The 27,317-nt window shown below is 48.3% G+C and overlaps 1 protein-coding gene across 1 annotated transcript; it reads right to left on the bottom strand.

Moving 5' to 3' along the window:
- Nucleotides 1-304: 304 nt before the first annotated feature.
- Dtx4 (deltex E3 ubiquitin ligase 4) lies at nucleotides 305-26,451 on the bottom strand. The gene is made up of 8 exons (XM_015478000.2): nucleotides 25,478-26,451; nucleotides 19,463-19,524; nucleotides 18,991-19,152; nucleotides 16,827-16,888; nucleotides 15,800-15,952; nucleotides 13,426-13,587; nucleotides 8,597-8,686; nucleotides 305-4,191 (listed from the first exon to the last, which is right to left on the bottom strand). Exons 1-8 carry the CDS (start codon nucleotides 26,092-26,094, stop codon nucleotides 3,958-3,960), a joined length of 1,542 nt encoding a protein of 513 aa, XP_015333486.1. The 5' UTR covers nucleotides 26,095-26,451; the 3' UTR covers nucleotides 305-3,957.
- Between the last annotated feature and the right edge of the window lie 866 nt (nucleotides 26,452-27,317).

Below are 27,317 nucleotides of genomic sequence, written 5' to 3'. Positions count from 1 at the left end.
TTACAAACTTATATTTCTATGAACAAAACTACACAGAGATGTGCATTTAAATAGGCACTAAGGAACACTGTCCAACACTGTTCATCCATATGAAATCAGAACATGGGATTGTGCTGTTCACATCCATCAAATCGCTTTACAAAGTCAGATTCTGGGTGCAGGGCTCACACCCACAGGCTCTGCTGTGTTTTAGCTTCCTAACAGATGATCTTAGTCTCAAGTCTGGAGAAAGACCAGTCCTGACTTCCAAGAACACCACACCCCATGGACTATCAGAGATGGAGACAGATTTTGGTGACATTGGTGGTTCTGCATTTGCATTTTATTTTTGTGTTCTTATCAACAGTGGAATGATTAATAGTACACATTTATTTGAAAAACGGCAGTCTAGAAATGATTAAAACACACACTGTATTGTAGTCAGGTGGAGGGACATTTAAGAAGTCCACATTCATGATTTCAAAGATGACCTTTCTCCCACAAGTTCACCTTCCCATTTCCCTTGCCATGTGGTCTGTTTCTCTGGGGGAGCAAGGAGTCAAGTCAGGTCAAATGTGTGGGTAGAAAAGAAATGGACAAAGAAAATTAGAGAAAAGAGACTTTCCCCTTATCTTGTGGAAGGGTTTGTGGTTGGTTACAGACTGAGGAAGTAACCCAGATGCCTCCCAGGTGCACTAGTCGGCAAAAAGCAGAAGGTTCCCAGTAACAACTGTTTGTGGTTGTTCATTTGCCATTTATTCTTCTGCACATACACCTCAAGAGCACCAGGTGGCGATGTCCTCTCAGAGTAATACCAAAGAACTTCAAAACACAGCAGTTTACAAACACAACAATTACATTTGGACATTCACCTGTCTCTCCCAGAACCCCCCACTCAAATGCCAGTGATCACAGACAAGGAAAGGGGGCCGGGGGCCTTTCTTGCACCACATAGGCCTTCCCCCAGTCCTCTCATGCACACAATAGTGCAATACCAGGACGAGCACTTTTGACCAAGTATAAAACCACAGAGATGTTCAGTTTTTTTACAAAAAGGGGAAGGGAATGAAAACACAAAGGCACACGCAACCATATACACACCACATAACCTTTTAAAGGATGAGCATCTGAGAAGGTTTGTCTCTGATCCCGTTGGTCAGCCCTGGAGACTCTGGGGCTGGTGCTAAGCCCATGAAGAGAAGAGCGTGAGAGCCCCTGCTTGGGCCCAGGGAGCACAGTAGGGATTCTAGTGGGAAACACCCTGCTTCACAGTAGTGGGCACACGGGGCTCTGCTGGCAGGCTTCTCACTGAAACCAAGACTCTGTCTTTCCATGTTGGCACAAGATAAGGGGCAAGGGAATGCCCACCCCCCACTGCCTTGCCTAGCACAGTGTTAGAAAGGAAATCTAAGATCCTTTCTGCCCAGAAAGCTCAACAAGAAGAGCAGTTTGAGGGTGAGGTAGCCCCTACTGAGCTTCCTCAGAGAGGACGAGAAATGGGGCACAAACACATCGAAGACCTGGGGTGGGGTGGGGGTGGGGGACTTGAAGGCATGAAGACTCCCTCTCCAAGTGGTATTGCCACTGCCTCCTGACTCCCTTATATATCATCTTCAGTCCTTTTCCTTCTGCCTGATGAAGTGTCGCCCCACTGCCCATTTCCAGTTGTCTGAGCAGGTCTTCATTTCTTCTCCACTTGAGCTTCCTGAATTTTCCTACACACAGGTCCTCGGTCTTGTTCCTCATCCCTGTGGCCTAGAAGCCCAGAAGATACTTGACAAGGGCAATGGTATGACGCTTACAGGGGCTGGAAACAGCATCACAGGACGATACCCCAGAGAAGAATCCCAGAGTCCATCCATCCATGCCAAAGAACCCGATGCCTCTTTGGACAGGTCACAGGTGTGAGGGGGAAGAGAGGGCCCAGAGAAGCCCAAAGGATGATCTCTGGCATGTGATAACTTGGCAGTGTGACATTACACTCTGCAGGGACATCTCTGTCATTTAGTTCTAATGTTTCCTTCCTGACTGTAGTAGGGCCCAAGGGGCAGTGAACTCAGGACCAGTCTTTTCATCTGCAAAATAGCTTCCCACTGCTGGGAGAGACTGGATTAAGGGTGGCAGGAATAATTCCTCCTCTCAGAGCTCCCTCTGATGTGGCCAATTATTGTCCCTGTAGCCAAATAGGAGTAAAGAAAGACTCAGCACCAGCAAGTCCCAAGGAACTGGTGACAGGTGAATCCACTAGACACACTTATGTCAAAGTGGCTGCAGGGCTAACAGCAAGCAGCTGTGGAGCTGCTGTTATGAAACCTTGGCCTCCAGTTCTAACTTAAGTACCACTGTGGAAGGTTCTGTTGTTTCATTTTTTTTTCCAGCATCAAAAACCTTCCAAATTTTATGAAATATATATGCATATATATATATACATACGTCAAACCCCCAAAACATGAGGTATATAAATTCAAATTAGTATTCAGAGGAACTTCCCCCAAACACATAGTTCAAAGAGCCCACTTTCAAAAAGGAGAATTGGGTTTCCCTTCTTGAGAACCCCTGTTCTCCCTGATCCTCAATCCATTATTGGAGCCAAAGGCAAGAGGATGTTGAGGGGAGATAGACAGGGTCTTGGGATACAACCCAGATGCACTTTGGACCAGAACATAATGTGGTCCCAACCCTGTTAGGAATGAACTAGAGGCTTTCACCTTGTGGGAGGTCCTTCTGTGGGACAGATGAGGGGCCCAGCACCATCTCTGGGCTTACCTAGCAAATTTGCATGGGTACAGATTGAAACCCTCATAAAAACAAGATTGGACGGAGGTTGGCTCTGATTCCATCTTGAACAGAAATAGAAAAAGGTGTGGGTCCAGGTCTCACCTCCACACATCCCCTAAGCACAATTCTACCTCCATCAGGTTCCACGTTGATCATGAGATGGGTTGGCAAAAAGAGGAAAGTCCAGGGACCACACCCTGGCAGTTTCATCCCTCAGAACTGGGGTTTGGCATCTTGCAAAATAGATTTCAGGGTCATGATGGGATGGACTGTCCACCAACGTGGCCCATGACACGCACACACCCACACACACATAGGCTCATACACAGACGGCACAGGGCCCAGCATGGGCCCCACTCACAGTGAATCCATGAAACTCGTGGAATCTTTGAGCTGGTCTGGGATGAGTTGGGAAGAAGGCTGTGGGCTCCTCTCCCTGAGGACAGTGCAGATGCCCAGTGGGACGCAGGCTCTGGTTTGATCAGAGAGGGGCTGGAAACAGCATCACAGGATGAATCCCAGAGTCCACCCATCCATGCAAAAGAACCAGATGCCTCTTTGGACAGGTCACAGATGTGAGGGGGAAGAGAGGGCCCCGAGAAGCCCAGAGGACGATGGAGAGAGCTGAACCCGCTCCCAGAGGCGTCTGCCTCTCTGACCCTGTCAGCAAGAAGCACTTGCTCGCCCCACACCAAGGCATCCAGGATCTGATGTCACAGCAGTTTAGCGGTCCACCCCTTGGTTCCCCCCACCCACCTTGCACAGTGAGAGCTCTCTGCCTCAGTGGAGGAGAGAAAAGTGGAAACTCCGCCCTCAAAGCAGAGTGGAAGCAGCTAGAAGCCAGCTGAGGCCAGAAACCTCAGCTTCACAAGGCAGGGTGTGCAGTGCCACGCACTGTCCACACCCGAGTGTGCTGAGCGTGCCCCCCACTTGAGGGATGGAGGGGGTGGGGATTCTTGCCTACCCAGCACCGAAAACTCAACAGGAACAGACCCAGGATGGCCATCACCCCATGTCCCCTTTTGTCGGATGAGGTTTATGAATTATGTCACCTTATGCAATCTGCCTCCCCTCCCAGTCTAGAGACAGGGTGAGGGAGGATGAGGGAGTAGGGAGGGCATGGCACCAACTTCCACCTTGACTCTTCCTGTTCCTGCCCTGTGGTCCCACAGCCCCTCCCACCCCAACGCCTCTCCAGCCTCAGTCTTTCTCCTGGGCAGTGCTGTCCTCAGAGATGCCCTGGGCAGCCAGTTCGGCCAGCACGTTATCCAGGTAATTGGCATCTGGGTAGCCATGGCCGGTGAGATTAGAGCCAAACTCTGTCTTGTGGTGCACCTCATTCCAGATGACCGTATCAGACTCGCCCGTGGTGCTGGAGGTACCGATGGCAAAGATGAGACGGCGATCCCAGGCCACGAGGAGCAACTTGAGAACCTGTGGAGCAAAGGAAAGAGACAGAGGGCGGACTTCAGTGTTGGTCAGACACTGTCCCTTGGGTGGTAGGATCCTCTTAAGGGTCCCAATCTCCCTGCGTCAGCAAGTCCTAAGCAATTCAATGAAAGAGAAGGAGTCTTGGACTTGGAGTCAGGGCTTGAGTCTTGGCTCTGTCGATGAATAACTGTGACCATGGACAAATCATAGCACCTCTCTGATGCTTAAAATCCTTATTTATAAAGTGGCAATGGTATAATCCGTCTCAAAGGTTGTGGACATCTTATGGAACACTACAAGAAAAGCATTTTCATACTAGTGCCTGGAGTACAATACTTTTTTTTTTTTAAAAAAAAAGGTCAGCTATCAGCATAATAGTTGTATTTTAAAACTTAGGGTCTAGGAGTTGCAGTGCTTATGATCTGAGGACTTCTAAACTTCTGCCCTTCACCAGCACCACCTCGAGGTGGAATTAATCTACCAACAACTAAGACTGTGAAATATTTCTCCAGGGACATCTTAAAAAGCCCTCTGACTTCTTCCAGGCTCTCTCATATTTATCTCCCATCTGGTCCTCACACCACACTTGGAGCCAGGTCCACGGCAAGTGCTATCATTATCCCCATTTTATAGACGAGGAAGCTGTGGCCTGTGTCAGGGTTTGCAGAATGTTCTGATTCATCTAAATTCAACAAAATCTTGGTTGAGCGAGACTAACATCCTATTCCCAGTGTTGGTCGGAGTACTGTCCACATGAGAAAGACACCTGGAAGATGAACTCTTCCAAACATGGTACAGGCTGACGGTTGGGGAATCATAACAGTAATAACAGTAGTTGTTGCAGTTTGAATCTTAAATGTCCCCTAAAGGCTGTGTGCCAAAAGCTTGGTCCCCAACTGATGGTGCTGTTGGGAGATTGGAGAAACCTTAGTCCCTGGAGTCCGGTGGGAGGGAGTAGGTCACTGGAGGTGTGCACCCTGGGAAGGTTTATTTTGTCCTCAGTCCCTCCCCTCCCCCCTCTCTCTTTCTCTATGTGCCTCCTGGTCACCAGGAGGTAAGCACTTTCCTTCCACCACATGCTCCCAGCCATGATGTTCTGCCTCACCCAAGGCCCAAAGTGACAGGAGCAAGTGACAAGGGACTGAAACCATGACTCAAAACAAATCTTTCCCCCTTTCAGCTGATTGCTCTGAGGTATTCTGTCACAGAGAAGCGAAGCCAAGGAACACAATAGTAAACTCGAAAACAGGAGCTACCCTTTCCTGAGAGGTTACTTACTCAGCGCCAGGCGTTGAGTTATACAGTGATCACAATAACTGGGATTCAGATACTCTCATCATCACACACCCCCACCCCCGCCACCTTTTTTTTTTTTTTCTAAACAAATGAGAAAAACAGGCTCAGAAGATATAAAAAAATAAAAAATAAAAACTTGCCTTGGTCTTATAGCTAGTGACAGGCAGCAGGGTGGGTATTGGAGGTGGACCTCAGGGCTGCCTGACTCCATGGCCCAGGGTCCAAAGTATACTTTAGATAGGAATCAGTATATATTTCAAGGAGGAGGCTGCTTCTGAGCAGAGTCTCAGCGGAAGGGAGGATCGGAGGTATGTTAACAGAGAGGATGTGTAGACACGGTAAGTAAATAGGAGCCCCAGGCATGGATGATTACAACAACAGCTGCCACCGCATTTTACTAATGCTACTTTCACTGAATTCCTACAACATCCTGTCCACAGAGAAATTATTACCACTGCTGGACAGATGAGGAAACAAGTCATACGGATGTGAAGCCTTTAATACCAGATTCTGCAGCTATGCGTGTGAGAACTAGGACTGGAACCCAGGCCAGTCTAGTTCCAAAGCCTGAGCTCTTACTGTGTCTCAGTCTCCAATGAGACCCTCGTGAAGGACAAGGGTGGGCAACTGGAGAGACAGGAAGGTGTAAAACCACACTACAGCAGGCTTTTTATGTCAAGCAGAGAGGAGTATTCTTTGTGAAGAAGAAACAACTGTTTGAATTTTATTTCTTTTTTCTTTTCTTGGAGGGGGGGAAGGTACTGGGGATTGAACCCAGTGGTGTTTTACCACTAAGCTACATCCCTGGCCCCTTTTAAAATTTCTATTTTGAGACAAGGTTTCTATGAGTTGCCCAGGCTGGCCTTGAACCTGCAATCCTTCATCTTCTATTTTTTTTCCCCTGGTATTTCCTGGTATTGGGGATTAAAACCAGGAGCATTTAACCACTGAGCCACATCCCCAGCCCTTTTAAAATATTTTACTTAGAGCAGGGGCTTGCTGAGTTACTTAGGGCCTCACTAAGCTGAGGCTAGCTTTGAACTCGAGATCCTCCTGCCTCAGCCTCAAGAGCTGCTGGGATTACAGGCATGTGCCACTGCACCCCACCTCTGCCTCAGATTCTGGAACATTGGGATTACAGGTAGGTGCCACTGTACCCAGTTTCAATCTTATTTCTTTTAAACAAAGGTGTTTGGTGCTGGGAATTATGTTTTGGGAATGACTAAACTGGAGGCATTGAAAGATGAAGAAGCATTAACTAGGTTGGTGGTAGCAGGTTTATAAAAGGAATCGAGTGGTTTAGAAGGCAGTTCAGGGAGCTAAGTGGATGTGGTGGATAAGAGGGAGGGCCCAAAAAGACCAATGTGTCCATTCTGGCTCCTGGGAATTCAGGATATGTCGTCAACATAAGAGAGTCCTGCAGGCAGAGCAGCTTTTGGGAACATGATTCTAGTTTGAACAGCAGGACTTTACAGTAGAGACATTTAGCCAACTGTTGAGATGCAGATCTCAGACTCAGGCACAAAAATTTGGACACTCAAGAAAAACAGGCACCAGGCCTAGTCCTGATTCTTAATCTGAGAACACTTGACTGGCACATCTTGTGATATAGCTGGTTCTTTCATTGTTCCAAACTGTCTCCTTCTTCCCTGGATGAGGACATAGCCATACCATGTACCATGAGACCTGAGGGGTTTCCCTATGGGCATTTCACCACCCCATCCTTCTCCTGGCCTGTCCATAACTTGATAGGGCCTATGGAAAGCGAGAGAAGGAAAAAAGGTTCCAGGAGGTCTAAATGGGATTCCACACTTCTTCTTGGATTCTCTCTTTAGTCCTCTTTCCCTTCTATCTCCAGTTCCCCACCCTAGGAAGGAAGAGCATGGACCACAGAAGGGCTGTTCCTTCAACAGAAAGGCTGTTCCTTCAAGGGCTGGGTTTCAGAGCAGGGAGACAAATGGAGCACCCTGGAGCTGAGTGTTTATTTACCACCTAAATTCAAATGATGACCACTCACCCCCAAGGTGACAGAGTATTAGGAGGTGATTAAGGCATAGAAATGAATTTCAGTGAATAGGATTAATGCTCTTACAAAAGAGTCCTGGGAGAGAGCCTCCTTGCCTCTTTCCCCATGTGAGGACACAGAGAGAAGGCTTTGTCTATGAGCAGGAAGTGGGTCTTGCCAGATGCAGATTCTGCCAGAGCCTTGATCTTGGATTCCCAGCCCCCAGAATGGAGAGAAATACATTTCTGTTGTTTCTGAGCCACCCAGTCTGTGGGATTTTTTTTCATAACCACCCAGATAGACGGAGACATTGACCCACAGCAACCACACAGCCACTGGCATCCTGTGGAAGGAGGCTGCTGACATTTGGAGAGAAAACCCACTAAAACACACCTCTTGCCTGTGTTTTTCCAGCACTCCCTTAGACCAGTGGTTCCTAACGCTCTTGAGATCAGGAAAGATTCTGAAAGTCCAGTGATTTTTTATGGCCTCATCCACAGAAAAACAAATGTGGATTTTTAAAAATTCTAATGAGAGTTCATAGAAGCATAGGAACCTGATGATGAGTTACCAGGAGTCCAGGAACCCAAAGATCGCTCCCACTGCCCTTTTGGAGACAAGTCTAAGAATATATAAGCATAAAATAATCTCCCACCAATTAAGATCCATGCCCCAGATCAGTGCTTCTCACACTTTAGCCTGTGCTGGGATCTTGCTAAATTGAAATAGGTTATAGTTCTGCATTTCTATCAAGTTCCTGCATATTACCACTGGTGCTATTCCCAGGACCTGCCTTTAGGTAGCATCGCTCTAAACAAAGAATACTAAAATAGATGAATTATTGCCAATAATATCCTGGAGGGGAACAAATTAAAAGCCCCACCTCATTCACCTGCAAAAAAAAAAAAAAAAAAAAAGGAAAAATTTCTGATCATATCCAACTTTACTTATGGTTGACTCAGATAGGACCTTGTTACTATATATACCAAGAGGAAAAACACAAAAACAAACAAAACCAGTTCTCTTTGGTCTTTGCATTGTAGGATGCAAAACCTGAGGCCCTGAGAAATAAAGTCCCCAGAACTACTCTGAAATTTCCACTCTTACTTTTCTCCCTTTCTCGCTGTCTGGAAGGTAACAGTGTCGTGGGAAGCCACGGGCGCTGAAACTCTTGCCAGGATTTGGGTGTTCTGGCCCCTGCAAGCAGAAAGAAAGAAAACAAAGAGGGTTTTTCAACATAATTCTGATGAGAAAGGAGTGCAGGCTGGTACTCATTAAATAATGATGAAGAGCATAATGGCCATAGAGTCTAGACAGAACAGACCCCCAAAGCAGTGTGAGGAATCATTAAACACACAGACTGGGCATCCTTGGGCCTGGGTTTGGACCCAGCTGCTACCTCCCAGCTGAATGTGCTGGAGCCCAATTCTGGGGCCTTTGATCCCCATCGATTTGATAGCAATGACATGGGATACTCACCTTGTGAGGCTGTTTCGCATGTTACACGCATTTGGTGCCTGGTGCATGGTAAGAGCCCAGTAAACCTGAAACATCCCTGTCTTCATCATCTACTGTTTTACTGCGGCCCAGAAAAGTTAAATGCTTCCATAATGTTAGCGGCTTTGCTGAAAATTAAGCCCAGTTTTTCTGAGGTCTGTGGTCTACATGTTTTAGCTCTGAACTACTCAGAATCATCAAAGTGTCTTGAGCTATGAACCCTGCAAGCAGAATTGCCTGAATGATTCCCATGGATTCTCCTTTGTCATCATGAATTTATGTTAGTTTTCTTGTTTAGCATACGGATCAGGAGACTCAGGACTAAAAATCTTCTAACGATATTTTAGCTGTGGTTGGCCAATATCCTATTTAAAGCCCAGTCTCAGGCTACTGGGTGGGAAAACAAAACAAAACAAAACAAAAAAACTGAAGCAGGACTGAATCAGATCCAGGTGCTACAATTGTGGATGTGGTTTGTCCCCTCTGAAACTCATGATGAAATTGCATAGTCATTGCAGCTGTGTTGGCAGATGGGGCTTTTGAGAGGCTGTGGGGTGACTAGGGAGAGGAATTAATGCCTTTCTAAAAGAACTTCTCCTTTCTCTCTTGAGGGACTGGATTAGTACTGTGAAAGCATGTTGCTCTAAAGCAAGGTTGCTCCTTATGGTCTCCCACTTCCACATGTCCAGTAGTCCTTCTGCTTCTGCCTTGAGTAGAAACAGCCTCTCACCAGATGCAAACAACAATCTTGGACTTCCCAGCCTCCAGAACTGTGAGCCACATGAATCTCTATTATTTATAAATGCCCAGCCTCAGGTACTCTGTAGCAGAAAACAGACTAAGACATCAGCCTTCTTAATCAGAGGCCAAATGGGTTCATTGACCCCTTTGTGCAACTCATGAGAAGCAATGCACTTTTTCTCAGTAGCAATGCATATATTTTCCACTCACTCAAATGTTTGTGCATAATTTCGGAGCAACCCTAAACCTTGCAGGGATGGAACCCTATTTAAAAACCCCTTCCAGATACAACCAATTAAATATCAGTAGCTGGGCGTGGTGGTGCACGCTTGTCATCCCAGTGTCTCAGGAGGCTGAGGCAGGAGGATCGTGAGTTCAAAGCCAGCCTCAGCAAAAGCAAGGTGCTCAGCAACTCAGTGAGACCTTGTCTGTAAAGAAAATACAAAATAGGGTAGGGGATGTGGCTCAGTGGTCGAGTGCCCCTGAGTTCAATCCCCAGTACCAAAAAAAAAAAAAAAGATAATTCTGTGCTGCTGTTAACAGCTCTCCCACAGATGATCAGCAAGTGTGACCTGGCTGCATAAATGAGTGAGTGAAGGAACAAATGAGCATAGAGATTTTTCATTTTGTCTCTTTATGCACAGTGATCAAAAATTCTGTTGCTTTAATTTTTCTGAAAACACAGTTCAAGATCACTTCTGATTTTGCCATCTGCAGGGTGTGAGGACTGTACTGGGGTCTAGGGAAAGGCACACTTCCCTGGGCTAAATTGGTTTGTTTTTTTTTTTTTTTTTTGGTGCTGGATATTGAACCCAGGACCTTGTGCATGCAAGGCAAGCATCCACCAACTGAGCTATATCCCCAGCCCCAACAATGTCTTCTTGAAGATGCAGGACCTGATGGTTCCAATTCCACACTTAAAGACATTACTACCTCACTAAGCCTGGCCGCCTGACTGAGGGGCCAAGTCCAAGCACCGGGCTATGACTGCTCCTCCCCTTCCTGGGGCTGCTGCTTGTGTGTCCAATGCAGAGTCCACCTGGCACTGACCCAGCAAGCCTGTGTGCTCTGGGCCCGTCGCCAAGCAGAGCAGTCACGACTCAGCCTCAGCCCGGCCCAGAGTTTCTCCCATAGGGAATTTTTCTCTGCAGTGAAGGTAATGCTTGAAAGTCTCGAGTCCTCACCGAGGCCCACACCTATGTGGCCCCTGAAGTCTGAAGAGACGGCACTGAGCATCCTGAGACTCTGAGACTACAGGATGGCCACCAAGACATGTATTTCTCTCAAGATGAGCTGGGGTGTTCCTGGAGGAGCCGGGGCTCCACTGAGCAGCACGTGGATACCTCTAAAACCACAGCACAGGCTCTTCCTAGCCCTAGCCCTAACCCTGACCCTAGTCCTAACCCAAGCTGCATGCTGTTCCTCCTGACCCCCATATTTTCACTCATGTCCTTACCACCCCGACTGGCCGGCTCAGAATCATCCCAGGAGTCTCCCCCGAGCAACACCCAGCTGTTTCTCTCTTGCTCTGGCCTTTCCCTTGCTGAGGCCCCATTACAGAGCCTGGACTACTGCAGTAGTCTCCTGATGGGTCTTTGTTCTGGTTGTCCTCTGTGCTTACGTCAGACTGTCCTTCCTGAAGCACAAACTCAACCCCGTGATGTTCCAAAATCTAATCACAAACAGCAATCTTCAGGGGCTCCCTGCAGCCTAATGAGGAAGGTCCTCACCCTCAGCCCTAGTGCTCAGGCCTTCTGTGGCCTGGTGCCAGTCTCCAACAATGCCTGGTCTTCAACATTTCTGTCGTGCTCCCTCCCGTTTTGCAAGTCTTAGGCCCCCATTCAACTCTTCCTTATTGCCTTCAACACCCCCTACTTTCTCTCCTCCACAACTGTTATACCCTCCAACTAAAAATGCTCTCCTCCATTTCTTCACATTTCCCAGGCTCCCATAGAGAGTAACCTGCACCAGAAAGTCCCCTCTGAGCTGCAGACACACACACACACACACACACACACACACACACACACACACACGCCCTTGTCCTTACCAGGATGAGTAGGATACTCAATAATAATGGCACCAGGTATTGAGCACCTTAGTATTGTGCCCTTGCCCCAGGTGCACACACAGAAGTCTCTCACCCTCACACACCTCTGCCTGTTAGGTGCCCAGCTACACTGCTGAAGAAGTTAAGCTTGGAAAGATCAGGTGGCTGGCCCAGAGTCACCAGCAAGTAAACACTCAGCCAGGGCACACGCCTGTAATCCCAGCTACTGGGGAGGCTGAGGCAGGATTGCCAAGTTCCAGGCCAACCTGGACAAGTTAGGGAGACCCTGTCTCAAAAACAAACACAGAAAAACCGAAACCAAAACAACAAAACAAACAAACCCAAAGGGCTGTGGGTGTAGCTCAACCGTAGTGTGCTGGCCTAGCAGGTAGGAGATGCTGGGTTAAATCCTCAGCACCCCCCACCCAAACACACATGCACAATGGAGGCAAGAACTAGAACCAGGCTGATCAGACTTTGAAGGACTTGCAGTTCTTCTTTGTTCACTCTGCCTCGCACAACTCCTATCAATGGTGCACACCCAATTTTGCTCTCTAATTGGTGATGTTCACTTATCTTTTCCTGACGGGTTGGTAAATCCCCCAAGGAAGAACCATGTTTTACTTAATTCTTTTTAGGCTATTACATGGGCCTGGTTATTTCCCCACGACTTATCACTATTTGGAAGCACCCGTTTGTCTGTTTGCTTTATGGTTTTCCTGGACCCAGCAGAATGGGGACTTCAGGGAGAAAGGATCCTATCAGGGCTGCACCTGCCTTCTCTACTGCCAAGGGCATTCGTGGTCCCTAATTCACATGCATATATTTATTAAATGTAAAAAGACAAATAGGGGGGAATAAAAGAGGTAAACGAATCAACATTTGCTAAAAGTGGATCCAGTCTGCACCCTAGCACATTTGATAAAGCTTCATTGTGGGAAGAAGGGCCACAAAATTTACATCTGCCATCAGGAATATTGTTCAGATTTGTTCCTTGGAACTGTATTTAAAAGAACCAAAGAGGAAAGAAATGCCCATGAAACTCAAAGCCAGTAGTGTAGCTATCGAATAGTGTGATCATGTAGCTATCAAATTAGAAATGCAAGTTACTGTTTGACAAAGAAATTCCACTTCTAGAAAATTATTCTACACATAAACAGGTACAGGGCTGCACACTAGGCAAGGTTCATATGTGTACAAGTTTATTCATCCCAACATTATTCGTTGTAGCAAAAGATTGGAAATAATCCGTATGTATTCTCATCTGATTGAGACTGTTGAATTAAATTATTTACATGATGGATTATTGTGCAGACATAAGAAAGAAAGAGGAAGTTCTCTCTGTACTGAAAAACCTACAAACTATATTGTTCATTGAAAAAATGCAGAGTATGAAACAATGTCCCTAAATGTCAATCATTGTGTAAAAATGGGAGGGGCGGATACAATTTCTGTTGCCTGGGCACAGAGAATCCTGGAAGGGTACATGAGAAAGTAAGAACAATGCTAGTGGAGGGGGAGAGGATGGGGGATTAGATCTGTAGAGGGGGAACAAGGGTGGGAAGGAGACTTTTCGTAGCATAAAACACTTTGAATGCAAACATTTAAACTTAAAACTATAAAAGGCAACTGCTGAGGGTGGGCTCACCTGAATGCCCGGGGGGATGCTGTAGATAATCCGGATGGTTTTGCAGTCTGGGTGGCCAGGCAAGGAGTGGGGGATGAGGTGGTACTCCATCTTCCCTGGAGGCTGGGTGCCTGTCTTCACCCCATAAATGGTCTTACAGGTTGGACACTGCAAACTCCCATCCTGAGGAGACAAGGTCAAAATAGCCAACCTGGGAAACCTAATGACCTTCCACCCAGCCTCAAAGGTACCAGAGATGAAGGGCAAGGGGGAAAAACTTGATCCGACCTCACACTAGACCTGAAATCCTGACTAGCTACGTAAGCCACGGCTGCTATCTTCAAAGTAACAGAAAGAAAATTCTACAAATAGCTTCAGGCTCCATGCTAAGGAACGAGAAAGGACGCCCCTGTCATTGATGAAGAGGCCAGGAAACTAGGGCAGGGAGCCCACAAAGGGAACCATCATCTAATATCTAAGCCTCAAATGGGTAGAACAGATAGCAAGCTCTTAAGAGCAGCGACTTCCCAATTGATGACCACCAGAATCATTTGAAAGCTTCTTAAAAATAAAGATGCTTGGACCCCACACCAGGCCCACTGTATCAGAATTGGGCGACTGCAAAGTGTAGTCTGTTTGGAATGTGAACTCCTAAGTCAGACTGTCTGGATTTACTCTGCCTTCTACCTGTTGTGTGATCTTGGACAAATCAATTATCCTCTCCGAGTCTCAGTTTCTTTAGAGAGCCAGAAAAACAACAGTATCTGTCTCACTGGGTTGTTAGATATTATATGAGATCATCCATAGGACGTGTTTTGCAAGTGGCATATCTAAGTGTTATCAGTCTATTCATGATTTCTGTGAAAAGACTAATAAACTCAGGTTTGGAACCCACTGCTAGGAAAAGATGAATTGAGCACTGTGTTGGAGAAAATAAAGACGACTTTAAACAAATGACCCTTGAAGAATAAATAGGCTTAGAAAGATGGAGGATAAGTTCTGCATAAACAACCAGAGGAGAAAATGATACCGTAATGGTAATACTTTAAAATCTTACAACAGAATCTACAATGCTTATTTCACATCAGCCTCACCTTCTGACATTAGCTGGGGAGGAATTATGAACCCCTTTCACAGATAAAGGAGCTGAGGCACAGCAAGATTGAGGGGCTCATCACTAGCGAGGGTCAGAACACCTGCAAGTGCATCTAAATCACCCCCACCTCACCCCACGGCACTGCACTGCCCCCCAGTGGCTCTGCTGGCGGCACAGGGGTTTCCAGACAGATATGAAGGGGTGTGGTTTCACAGGAGAACCTGGTGAAGTGCCACCTGCTGTGGCAGGGAGGGTGGAGAACCCTGCGGGAGCCCCCCCAGCAAATCCTATTTCCAGGCTCACAAAAGGAAGGGAGAAGGACGCATGTGCTGACAGAGGACTTTCCCACAGCTGGGACCAAAGCTCTCTTCAGATGTCCCTCCCCCAACTCTTTGGGAAGATGCAGATCCTCTGAAGAGCTATTTGGGGACATCTCCTTGTAAGTTCTATTCATTTAGAGGAACAGCTCACATTGGAGTCAGCTCCTCTCTAAAGCTGGGGTCCCACTCCCTGCCGAGGCCTTAGCTTGTTTCATGGCCTCGGGGGCATGGCTCCATCCTATTCAGGCCCTTTCCCCTCATGTGTTTGATAAAATGAAAACACATGCTTCCAAGTGTAAGTGCAAAAGAGAACAAAGGAGAGCGCCTCAAGAGACATTTTTGAAACTACTGACGTAAAAGCAAATAGTTACTAGACATTCTTGGATACGGTCAACCCCAAAGGAAAGAAAGTGCTAAGAAAGCCCTTTAAACACAGAGTAACCTCTTGAAATGTGAGGCTCCAATGGAAGCTTTCAGGCCAGGGTCAGGATAGTGAACTGACTGCATCCCACACCTTGTCTGTCTGGGACGCTGAGAAAAGTCTCAAGGTTGGCACTTTGGGAACATCAACACAATAAGCCGTGTAAAGGTAAAGGGGGAACATTATAGCCAAGATACACGAGAGGAATCCTTTTGGATAATAATAGTAATAACACCTTACAAAGCGGGTATTGTTATATCTGCATTTTCCAGATGGAAAAGGAAATCTCAGAGAGCCTGAAAAAAAAATCTTGCCTGAGGTCATTCAGTTCCTAACCAGGACCCAAGCACAGGTCGATATCCTTTCACTGCCTCTGCTCTTCCCCTAGTAAGAGATGAATAGAGCAGCTTCTGAAATGCAGGTAGTTTTTGGATGAGTAAGAAGTGGCGAGATGTAAGACTCCTCAGACCAGCCAGGGGAAGAATGTGGAGGGCCCTCATGTTCTTGGTCCTCCACAGCCTACCAGGGGCAGGGCAGCAGGCCCCCGGGTACACTGACCTTGTTCCCATTGTTGTACATGGCGACCAGGCAGTAGATGTGGTAGATGTGGCCACACCTGGAGAGCTTTCCTACCAGGTCAGGCTTGACTGTGGGCTGTGGGCCCTTGTAGCCCGAGGGAGCGGTGAGGCGCTCCATGCAGATGGTGCAGTCCTGTGGTTGGGGATGAGGGGGTGAGAGCAGAGAGGACATCAGTTATCACCAGCTTGGGCAGCCCGGGCCCCCCTGTGGGGGTTCCCATGTGATGGCAGAGGCTGGGTGAGCTGTCACCCCTCCTCTTCTAGAAAGTTGACAAATCAGGGGTGGAGGGTGTGCTTTTACAAATCTTGCTTTACACGACAGAGAAATTCTGAAGTAATTCCTGGTAGTGGTTAATATGTGAACTTGGGCTTGTCAACCACATTACAACCCCTGACCAAGCCCTGTCTTCTTCCTTTCGAGTCCTCCAATGGCTTGTGAATAGACACACTAACAAGCTTCGCTTAAGCTGAACTTGGGTAAAGGAATCATGTTCCCCATATACCAGAGAGGCTGTTATTTAAATAAATTTATGGCTGATTTCTCAACTTCAGCAGTGTTAACATTTGATGGAATGTTACTGTGGCTACTGTTTGCTGTGGCTACTGACCTGGGCTTTGTAGAGGGCTTAGCAGCGTCCCAGGTCTCTATCTACTAGATACCAGTAAACACCCAAGCGGATGTTCCCTCAGGGGCAAAATCTTCTCAGTTGAGAACCACGGGTCTATGTCAATTCCATTCCAAAGTGAGTGCACATGGCTCAGCATGCTGTTTTTCCTAAATTCCAACTGTCATGTAAAGTAGCTTAGACTCCATCAGCACTCTGCTAAAGGGGAAAGGTTAAGCTACAGCTGCAGCTCTGACCATGAGCCTGAGTTCCAGCTTGATTAGCTCTGTACCAGTCAGGGATTAGCGAGCCGCTCCTCCACATCCTGCAGAAAACTACTACAGAGGAAATGACTGTGGGTGATGGGGAAGGTGAACCGTGCCCTACTTCCCCGGCACTCACCTCCTCTGGCGGGTGCCGGACCTTCTGCAGATACTTCTTCAGCACTTCCTCTGGTGTTTTACCTGGGAGGACAAAGGGATCCCTTGGGTTAACAAGGCAGAGGTAAGGGATCCACCAAGCCTTGCCATCCTAAGTGTGACGGAGAGGAAAGTTATAGTCAAGTTCAAAAGCAGAAAAGGGAGCAATCTGTTCTGTAATTGGCTTTAAGAATTCTAAAGAAGCCAGGCATGGTGGTGCACACCTGTAATGCCAGTGGCCCGGGAGGCTGAGGCAGGAGGATGGCAAGTTCAAAGCCAGTTTCAGCAATTTAGCAAGGCCCTAAGCAATTTAGAGATACTGTCTCTCAATTAAAAAAAAAAAAAAAAAAAATTTAAAAGGGGCCAGAGAGGTGGCTCAGTGGTGAAGCACCTCTGGATCAATCCCTGGTACCAAAAATAAATAAATAAATAAATAGGAAAAAAAAGAAGAATTTATACAGGTTGTAGAGGGCTGAAGAAAGGTTTTGAGGAAGGGAGAGGTGTTCTCATCTGCCTTTACCCTTGCAGCCACTTCCCTAATGGGCTTCTCTCCATTTTCAATGAGTCCACATTTTAACAGACATACGTTGAGTGAGTTTCTCTTCCTTATAATCAAAGAGCCTGGACTAGCTCAAACGATCCTATGAGATAACAGAAATGAAAGCCCTTTGTCCACTGTTAGGTGTTAAGCAAGCATTAGGCAGTCTGACCACATTCACTTTCCAATTCGCTAATCACTGTCTCAGCTGATAATGTGGCACCAAAGTAAGACATTTGTAAGGGAAAATAGGAAGCTATGACCCTCAGCTTTAGGACAGTCCTCCTTGGTTTTGGACGATGCTGTCAGGGCCAGCAGACACAGCCCAGCAGCAGGGTAGGGGGAGACTCTGGGAAGCATCCTGACAGGCTGCAATGATCCGGGGATTCCTTTGGGAGCTGGAGCCTTAGGAGACCATCCAACCTGAAGGAGGTGGCTGGAGTGACGCAGGCTTACAAGGAGCCACAGAAGAAGCAAGATCAGTGCCACTCTGGGCTACTTGCTTCACTTTTTTAAGCTGTTTTTTTTTTTCTTCTATAAAAATGGGGAAGATTGATAGCGCCCACCTCAAAGGGTTGCTTTGACAATTAATAGGCTCCTGGGTGAACAGCCCTTCATCACTTTGCCAGATAAGGATGCAGTATGTGCTATTAATAATAGCAGGAAGAGTGGGAAAGTGTAAAATCCTGTCACTCCCAATCAGACCACGAGCAAGGCAATTGAGTTCATTTAAGCAGGGAAATTTTAATAGACTGGAAAAGTAGGACAAGAGTTTGAGGAAATGGATCGTGTAACAGCCCAAAGCTGAGGTGCCAGCCCTTCCCGCCACTGTCCTGCTTCTCTGGTAAGAATTAATTAATTTTTTTTCCACACTGGGATTGAATCCAAGGTGCTCTACCCTGAGCTAGCTCCCCAGCCGTTTTTATTTTTTATTTTGAGACAAGGTCTCACTGAGTTCCCGAGGGTCCTGCTAAGTTGCTGAGGCTGGCCTTGAACTTGTGATACTCCTGCCTCAGCTTCTCAGGTTGCTGGGATTTATAGACCAAAAGGACTAGTACAAAGCTATGCCAGGTTCTTTTGGTGCCAGGAAGGTAGTATATGAACCCCTTGGTAGCTGGGTTGTGGGCAGGTAGGAAGGGGATCCTGAAGGAGATTCAAGTGGCCAGAAGGTCTGGAGAATCTAGGTGGATACAAGACCCTGGCTTTGTCCCAACCCTCATGGCTACTTTCCAGGACATACGTGTTGAAAATTGGCTGTGGACATTTTTGCCCCATTATGAAGATGAGAAAACAGGTTCCACATGATCATATAACTAGTTAGGCTGTGAATCCATTTTTGTTCTGACAGTAAAGTGATCTTTCTCTTCTACCATGTCTTCTCTGCACCATACCTAATATTTTAGTTTCTATATGTTTGCACCGCATATTTCAATTTCCCAACGTTTTTCCATCTGCTTCGTACATAATGTACTTTAGTGTAACCATCAGAGTCTGCCAGCGAGGCCCACTTAGATACAGAAAGCAAGGCACACAGCCTTAGCTGTGCCCCTGGTCGGGGAGGGAGCCAGGGCTTCATGGTGGGTATCCCCTTGGATCGAGAGGCCGGTACCTTTCCTGGCTTGTTTTTTGGTGGTCTTGCGGCTCGTGTTGGAAACGCCAGGAATGGACTTGATTTCGCTCTTGCTGACGGGAGGTGGGTGCAGGACCAGCTTTGGCGGTCTGGTGAGACATACAGGCAATCCAGCTGCACTCATGAGGATCCCTGTGATTCCTGGAAGGGGCAGGGCACGGTGAGGAAGGGCTGAAGAATGAGCTCCCAGCACTCCCCGAATTCCTCTCTCCCCATCAGCTGACTCCTGCTCTCCAGCAGAGAGTGCCCATGACTCATGGATTCTCTAGTGTGCTTGGCTTTCAGCAATCCAGTCTCTCCCAAACTCTTCCTGCCCTCCCAGGACGGTTCCTAAAATCCCTGTTTGCTTCTGAGAACATCCCAATCCTCTCCTCTATGCAGATGCCCACCACCTGTTTCATGGCTCTGATTTTTCTACCCAAACAAGTCCCCAGCCCCAGGCAGCTCTTACCAGCCAAGGCAGGGTTGACGGGACTGGAACCATTTAAGTTTTTCACTGGGACAGTGGGGACCCTGTGGAAGGAAAAAGCAGATACATTATGGTTTTGACAAGCAGGACAAAATGGACCAGTGCTAACCCTACTGAAGGTGCGGGAGGTTCTTAACACAGCAGCGGATGTGCTGAGCTACTCCACCACTCAGAACCCTGAAACACAGAATAGCTCAGTTTTTACTCAGGGTCAAAGTCAAAGTCCTAGCAAGGCTTACACAGCCATGCATGATTTGCCAGCACCCTCCATTCTGTTCCTCTCTGGCCTCCTCTCATCACATGCCCCTTACTCTGCCCTTGCTGCTTCTCCTACATGCCAGAGGAAGCAGCATATGCCTCCGAGCCTTTGCACATGCTGTTCCACTTGACGGAAGTGCTCTTCCACCAGGCGATTGCATAGCTTCCTCCTCCACGCCCGCAGTCTTGGCTCACATTTTACCTTCTTAGTGAAGTTCCTGAACCCGTCTTATTGAATACTGTTTCCTACCCCCCATCCCACCCTGGCACTTCCAAACCTTTTTATCCTACTGGCAAGTTTGAGACCAGCCTCTATTCCCTGCCCCCCCCCTCGCCCCATGGAACTTATGATCTTTCAAAATAAGTTGTTGCTCCTCAGCTCCTTTCTAGAATGTAAGCAAATATCTTTGTTTTGTTCAGTGAGTCTTTGTTTTGTTCAGTGACTGGCACCCGTAGGCATTCAATCAATATTTGTTGAAGGGATGAAAAGATAAAGAAGCAAGTTCAGATCTCAGTGTATAAAAGAGCCACCCTGAGATGCTTTCAAAAAGATGGAGAGCCCTGGGCCCAGATCCGAATCTCCACCTGTGGAGCACACGGAGCTGCATTTTTTCCAAAGCTCCTTGAGAGGATGCAGATGTCGCCAACCCCAGGCCCAGCTTTTGGAAACCACTGTTTGAACAGCTGTCACTTCTCCTTCTCCCTGAGACATAAACATCAGGCACAACCTCCTCCCCTCTCTGTCCTTCTCTCCAGCAACGCAAGCCAGGCTGGAGAAGAGAGGCACAGCTGCCTGGGAAAGGCCCGGCCGCCCACAGCGCTGACTAGGAAAATATGGGACACGTGGGCTGGGGCTTACGCCATCCCCTCTGCCACCCACACTCCACAGCTGGCTTGCAGAGGACAGTGGACCCGGTCAGTTGCTTCCAGGAGTAACACAGTCTGAGAAGCCAGAAGCTCTGCTACAGGGTAGAGCAATTCTGGGCAATTGGAAGGAGAAAAGAGTATGTTTATTTATGCATTTGAAAAGTGCTTATTGCGCCCTACTTTGTGCTGGATACTGTGCTCCATGCTGGGGACACAGCAGTGAACAGGACAGCCCATGGCTTCATCTTTGTGTTATGATCCCTGACATGCACAGAGCCTCCTTCTTCCAGAAACGGTTCTAACTGCTCACAACATACAAACCCATCGGTCCTTACCACAACCTATGGAAGAGGACTGTTGTTAACCCTGTCTTATAGGCAAGGAAGTTGAGGTGCACAGGTAAGCAAACATGACCAGAGTCACTCGGCTAAACAAACCAATCACACCCCAGAATCGGGCTCCAGGGACATTCACTGTGTCACTCACTACTCTGAGCTCTTACATCATCCCCAACACCCAAGCACCCCATGCTGTAGGGTAACAAGGAAACCCAGTACTAGGTGGGAAGGTGGGGAGTAGGAATGGGAGCGCAGATGGGGCCTCCTCAGGTACTCAGAGCCTGCCTGGGCTGCTGTTCTCTCCCAGGAATGAAGACACATGCAGCAAAGATGGGAAGATGTGAGAGTGGGTGGGTCTCAACAGGCCACCAGAAGACACTTTCTTTGGAAACTCCCCTGGATAAAGCAAACCTGGATGTAGAGAGGAGAAAGCTGAATTTAAAACAGGTGCCAACAGGCCAAGAACAGCTGGGCTCTGGGGCCTGCCCTGCAAGGCCAGGGGTGGTATGATGGACACACAGTCAAGAAAGCTGGACTCCAGTCCCAACCCTGCCAACAGTTCCTCACAGTCAATGTGGCTGTCTTGATGTCCTTGTCTGTAGAACAGCTAAGGTCTTTGTTTAGAGGATGCCTTCTTGACAGCTCCCCACCCCAGGACCTGAGAAGGTGGCCTCCTTAGCCCTGGGTCCCCTCCCAGGGCAGAAGAGCCACTTCCTGTGGTCTGTACCTCTGCTCCCCACCGGAGGGCAGCACTTGCCACCCAAACCTGCACCTGCCCTTTTTCCTCTTGCCATCTCCAAGTCCCCCACTCCAGCTGATAAGTAGCTGTGATCTGGGTGACAAAAGCCACCTTTGTTCCCACAAACTGGACTGGCAGGTTTCCACACCCAATCTGGTCAACCAGGAAATACTCCAATCACCCCCCCCTCCAGCAGCCTAAGAACTGTGGGGGTGGGGGAGAAGGTCTGGAAAGAGGAAGGGGAGGGCCTGAAGGTGGGACATGAGAGACACACAGGACACTGGGGGGCCAACAGGTGGGAGAGGAGCCTGTCCTTGAGTGTTAGGAATGGGGCAACGTGGTGGGAGGGCTTGTTACAGGCTGTGGGTAGCAATGGGGCCCAGGGTAGGGTGGGGGATATTTGTTTAGGGAGCAGAGCAGGATATAAAGGAGCCCTGCACGAATGTCCATCTTAACCCAGCTCAGCTCTGATTTGTTTGTGCCTGCAGTAGAGCTGCCTCGCTTTTCTGCAGTTTCCTGAACACATTTGAGTTACCCCAGCTGTAAATAGGGCACCCCAAATGCCTGCCCCCCCCACCCCCGCCCCATCCCGTCCTGGGGTCCCTGTGAGGATTCAGGATCTAGGTCAAATGCTTTGCAAACAGCTGAGCCCTATGCAAATTTGGGTGGCTGTTTACACTTTTATGTCCAACTGTCAAAGGACCATATTGGGCTTAGTTACTGCCCTTTCCTGCTTGAATGACCCACTTTCCAAGATTCTTGAGGACGGGAGACTCTAGTGTAAAGGTGCAGAGTTGAACCCTGAGCAGTTCTGGGGGTTGCTCAGTTGGCAACACCTGATCTCCCCACCCCCATGGTTCCTGATTGAAAGGAAAACCCTGGAGAACAGCCCATGTTGTCCACTCTGTTGGGGCCCCAGCAATATTCGCCTGGGCCCTCCTTCTATCAAACTGCCACCCCACAGTAGGCATGCCTGTCACATCCTCCAGGCAACTCCGCTCAGCCAGAGGCCTCTGGGCTGACTACTTTGTTGGCCGATCACCAACAAGAAGACCCCCTCCCAGTCTGTTGGGCCAGTTCCCCGTTATGGAGGGTCCAAGTTTTAATTTCCATTGATAAAATATAAAACCAAGAAAGGAAAAGGGTTTGACAAGATGAGGGGGGGAGAGGGCTGAGGCAGGGAAACTATCCTGCAGATACCATGGTGAAAGGCAGTGTTTTTCTGAGTTACGCACCAACCCAGGAATCCTCAGGCAGGACAATGGTCTTGTCTCTAAGGCAACTGTAGCCTAGCTGGAGAGAGGAGCCCAGACAGAGGAGGAGAGGGCCAGAGGGGCGGCCCTGCCTGCCACCACACAGCCCCCCCACCCTTTAGAAACCCCCTGCTTGTGTCTCTGAATAATTCACAGAATCTTTTGTGCCCCCCACCCCACCCCATCCCCTGTCTTCATCCCACTTCTCCCGCCCTCCCTCGTCTTCCCTTTTTTCCGTGGGAAAGTTGCTTGAAGAGGTCATGGGCAGAAAGAGGAGGGGGCGGGGCCACACGACAGAAGGTGGATGGCAATCCCAGACAAAGGGAATAAACACGCTCATTAAATGACCAAGAAAGGCAGGAGCAGAGGATGGCAGTGGGGTGAGAGAGGTGGTAGGAGGTGAAAAGGAAAGTGCTGGAATATAGACAGGGGTAGGCAGGGGCTTCCCTTGTCAGGAGAATAGAACAGAATGAAAAACAACTCATTTCTAGAGCCCTGTGGAAACTGCACCGTGCGGACCTCCACCCCATTCTCCAGGTCGGATACTAGTGACAGGCACAGGGAATAAAGACCGGAGATAAAGTGCTACCGACTCCCTCATCAAGATTCAAAGCAACTGGGGGGCCTCTCCCTCAATGATGGCATGAGGTCACTTGGCCCTTGTCAACAGTGCCAGAGAGGAGGAGGCATGATAGACCTGCTCGGCTTTGACTTGATTTCAACAACTCCACGGTATATATTCAGTAGATACCTGCTAGTAATAATGGTAGCAGCTCACGGTGACTAAACTGAGCATGTGTCAAACATTCCGCTAAGTCTACACAATGAATGTCTCAATAGACCCTCATGAGAACTCTGGAGGGAAGGTAACATTACCACTCCATTTTACAGATAAGAACACTAAAGGCAAAGGATGAAGAACTTGCCCCAGGTGGCACAACTAGGAAACTGGTCTCAAATCCCAGTCGTGAGGATTTGGAGGCCATGTTCTTATCTAGTGCAGGAACCTCCCTTGAAAGCCAGCGATCACCCTGAAGCTCTGTTAGAGGACCCCAGAATGCTGCTGCAGGACAGTGTGGAGAAACCAAACACGGCATGGTTTCGGTGCCTATTTCCCTCTCCAAATATTCCACCAGTTAAGAGTACGTCATGAAAATCTCCTGTATCTGGCTTGCATGTTGCCAATTAAGAATTACTTTGCCTTCGATGAGGAGCTGGGCTTTAGCCAGAACAAAAGTGGACCAGGGCACTGAATCCTGGATTCCAAACCTTCCTTGTAACACACAGGCTGAGCTGTGGGGACCTCCTGGAGAGTTCATTCTACCTGTGCCTAACACTTGTATTGGAGTAAAAGAATGAGATACTGCTGAAGAGCGCATCTGGTGAACTCCTGTGGAAGTTTTCACAATGATTCCATGGTAGGTAAGGCAAGTCCAGTGTCAAACAATGATATTGGACCTTGCAAAATTCTGTGGCTTAATCCAAATGGCAGAGGCAGGAGTAGAGGCCAGGCCTCCAAATCCCAGCCGGATCCTCCTGGCACACTGCAGTGTATGCTCCCTCCCTTTCTCCTCCCAGTGCCAAGCCACTGTGTGCAGAGAAACAGCACAGTGTTGATGTGCCTCCTCAGGGCAGCCTGGACTTTCAGACTCGACATCCAATGCAATCCTAAAACCATCCTGACCATCTGGAGCACGGGGCCTGCTGGCAGAGCCAGGTCTCTCTGGAGAAAGGGAAGATTGGTTGGGTGTAGGAGGCTGACAAGAAACCAGGGGTTGGCAGGCTCAGGCTGCAGATGTTGCACATGGACTTGGGTTACTCCCATTTTATGATCAAGAAGATCAGGAACATAAAAGGCCATCATAACAGAACCCACAACATAACCACATTGCTGCTGTAATACCTGAGACAATGAACAGCAAGAAAAACATACATTTGGCACCTACTGCATGCCAGCACCATGGTACATGCTTGGCAGGGAAGCAGCACTATGGAGTCGGAATCTGGCTCCAGCGTCAAGCTTTCTAAAGTTTGAATCTCAGAACCTACCAACCTAGCTATGTGCTCTTGAGCAAGTGAACTTTGATTTTCTTCATCTGTACAAAGGGGAAATAATGCCTATCTCATAGAGTTGTTGTAAGGATTAAATGAGAGGAGAAAAACCCCAAACCAGAACCTCGTGGGAGCTCAGTTCCTGCTGCTCATTATGACTTGATATAAACTTCTTTAATCCTCACAGTGATTTTAATGTGAATAGGATTGCCAGCATTTACAAATGAGGAAATTAGGGCTCTAAGTTAGAGATCTTGCCCCAAAGCACCCACAAGGGAAAGGCAAAGTCCCACCTAGAATCCAGATTTGTTGGACCACAAACTGCTAACCCTTCCTCCCCCATACTATGTGGCCTTCACCTGCAGCCTGGGTCAGCACAAGATGAGCAGAGCTAAGGTCTTGGCAGTCCCTCTTAACTCTGACCCACAAGGCCAGTCGTAGGTTCTGCCTGAGGTGAATAAATGCCCTGAGCAGCCTTGGAAGCACCTACCCCGAGGCGATCAGCACCCGGGACTGGGCGATGGCCAGTCGCTGCAGGTTGGTTCGATTCAAGGTAGCCAGGGCCACCCTCCCGGTCTTGCTGTTGGCTCCTGGGGGGCTAGCAGGAGAGCCTGCAGTTGCCCCAGCTGGTGTGCCAGAGGCTTGTCGCCGGATCGTCTGCGATGGGGCGGTCTTCACTGGGCCTCGAATGGTGCCTGTACTGTCCAGTGGCTTGGCCCCAGGGCCTGGTGGTGGGGGCAGCTTGACCATTCCAGAGGGGGGCACATTCTTGCGGGTCGCTGTGGGCTGCAGGGGCCCGTTGCTCCCGTTGACCACGGCCGCCTTGACGCTCATCACCAAGACACACTGCGGACAGGAGCAGGGTGGTGCCGGAGGCGAGGTGGCCGACCCAGGGCTGGCCGGCCAGGACTGAGTCTTCGGCAGGGTGCCAGTGACCATAGGGTAGATGAGGTCGAGACGTCGGCGGACTCGGCGCTGGCGCTGGGTCTGCCGGTTGATCTGGCCCATGGTGCTGAAGTCAATGACGTAGCTGAAGCCGATGGACGTGAGGTCGATCCAGGGGTGCTGCTTCTCATAGGCGTGCTGGATGGTGATGCCCACCTCCATGTCATAGGGCGTCCAAGAACCGTTGTCATTCTCCCACTCCCACACCACGCCCTTCCCGGGGGCCGAGGATGGGTCGTAGTAGTTGCGGCGAACTGGGCGGAGGGTCCCTGCCAGAGGAGGACAGAGGAGAGCTCAGGGTCAGCGTGGTGTACACGGAACTGTATCACGTTAACATGCAAACGTCAGAGGAGCCCCGTGTGCTCTGCGGTACTCGGAGGTGTCAGCTCTGAAGGAGATCATTCATTCCTGCCTTTGAGGAGTCTGCTATCAAAGCCGGGCAGAAGCAAGAAGTAACACCAAGGAGACCCCGGGCAGAGCAGGATGGCAGAACAGGGGGCCTCCTGGATGGGAGAGCACCCAAACCAATTTAGGGCTGGGATGTGGCTCCGTGGTAGCATGTGGCAAGGACCTGAGTTCAATCCCCAGTATTAATAAATAAATAAATAAATAAATAAATAAATAAATAAATAAATAAAATTTAAAGAATTTTTTTTTAAAAATTCACTTACTAGCTAATATGGAACTCTTTAACCAACCCTTCTCTCCTGAGACAGTATAACTCCTTCATCTGCTTTTTTGTAAAAATTAAACGTGACTCATTTATTCATTGGGTAGGTGTATGTTTGTGCATGCCAGATACTGGATTTCATATTGCATGTAGGGATATAAAGTCCTTGAAGCATAGTAGGTCCTTTTAACTCTCATATCTGACTATCATATTCTTTCTTCTCTGTTGCCCTATGCCAAAGACTATGCAGAAAACCAACACAGGACACCTACAGGATGGAGGAACAACTTTGCTTCCACTCAAGAGGACTACTCAGAGGCAGAGGTGATGGAGCTTGCAGTAGCTCTTTATAGGTGCAGTTAAAAAACAAAATGGTGCTGAAGTCAATGACGTAGCTGAAGCCTACAGTAACCTGTGAGAGAACTCTTACATATTTCCCAACACTAAATCTTATATCAACAACAAAAACATTCTCCATGGGCCTGAGGATAATTTTACAATTATCTAATGTCTTTCTTTCAGAAACATCCAACCCTTCTAAAGATAGCATCTTAATGTTGACAGTCTCACCGTGGGGCAGGGAAGAGGTAAAGGTATAAACAGAAACAAATCAGCAGGATTGGAAGGGAACAAGGCTTGGAAGGGAACTATTGTCCTTTTCTCCACTACCCACCCCAATCCTAAATCCAGATCCATTCCAACCAGGGCTCATTTC

This window comes from Marmota marmota, unplaced genomic scaffold, assembly GCF_001458135.2.
Source record: "Marmota marmota marmota unplaced genomic scaffold, marMar, whole genome shotgun sequence".
Taxonomy (NCBI): Eukaryota; Metazoa; Chordata; class Mammalia; order Rodentia; family Sciuridae; genus Marmota; species Marmota marmota.
This window is presented reverse-complemented; position numbering and strand designations above follow the sequence as displayed.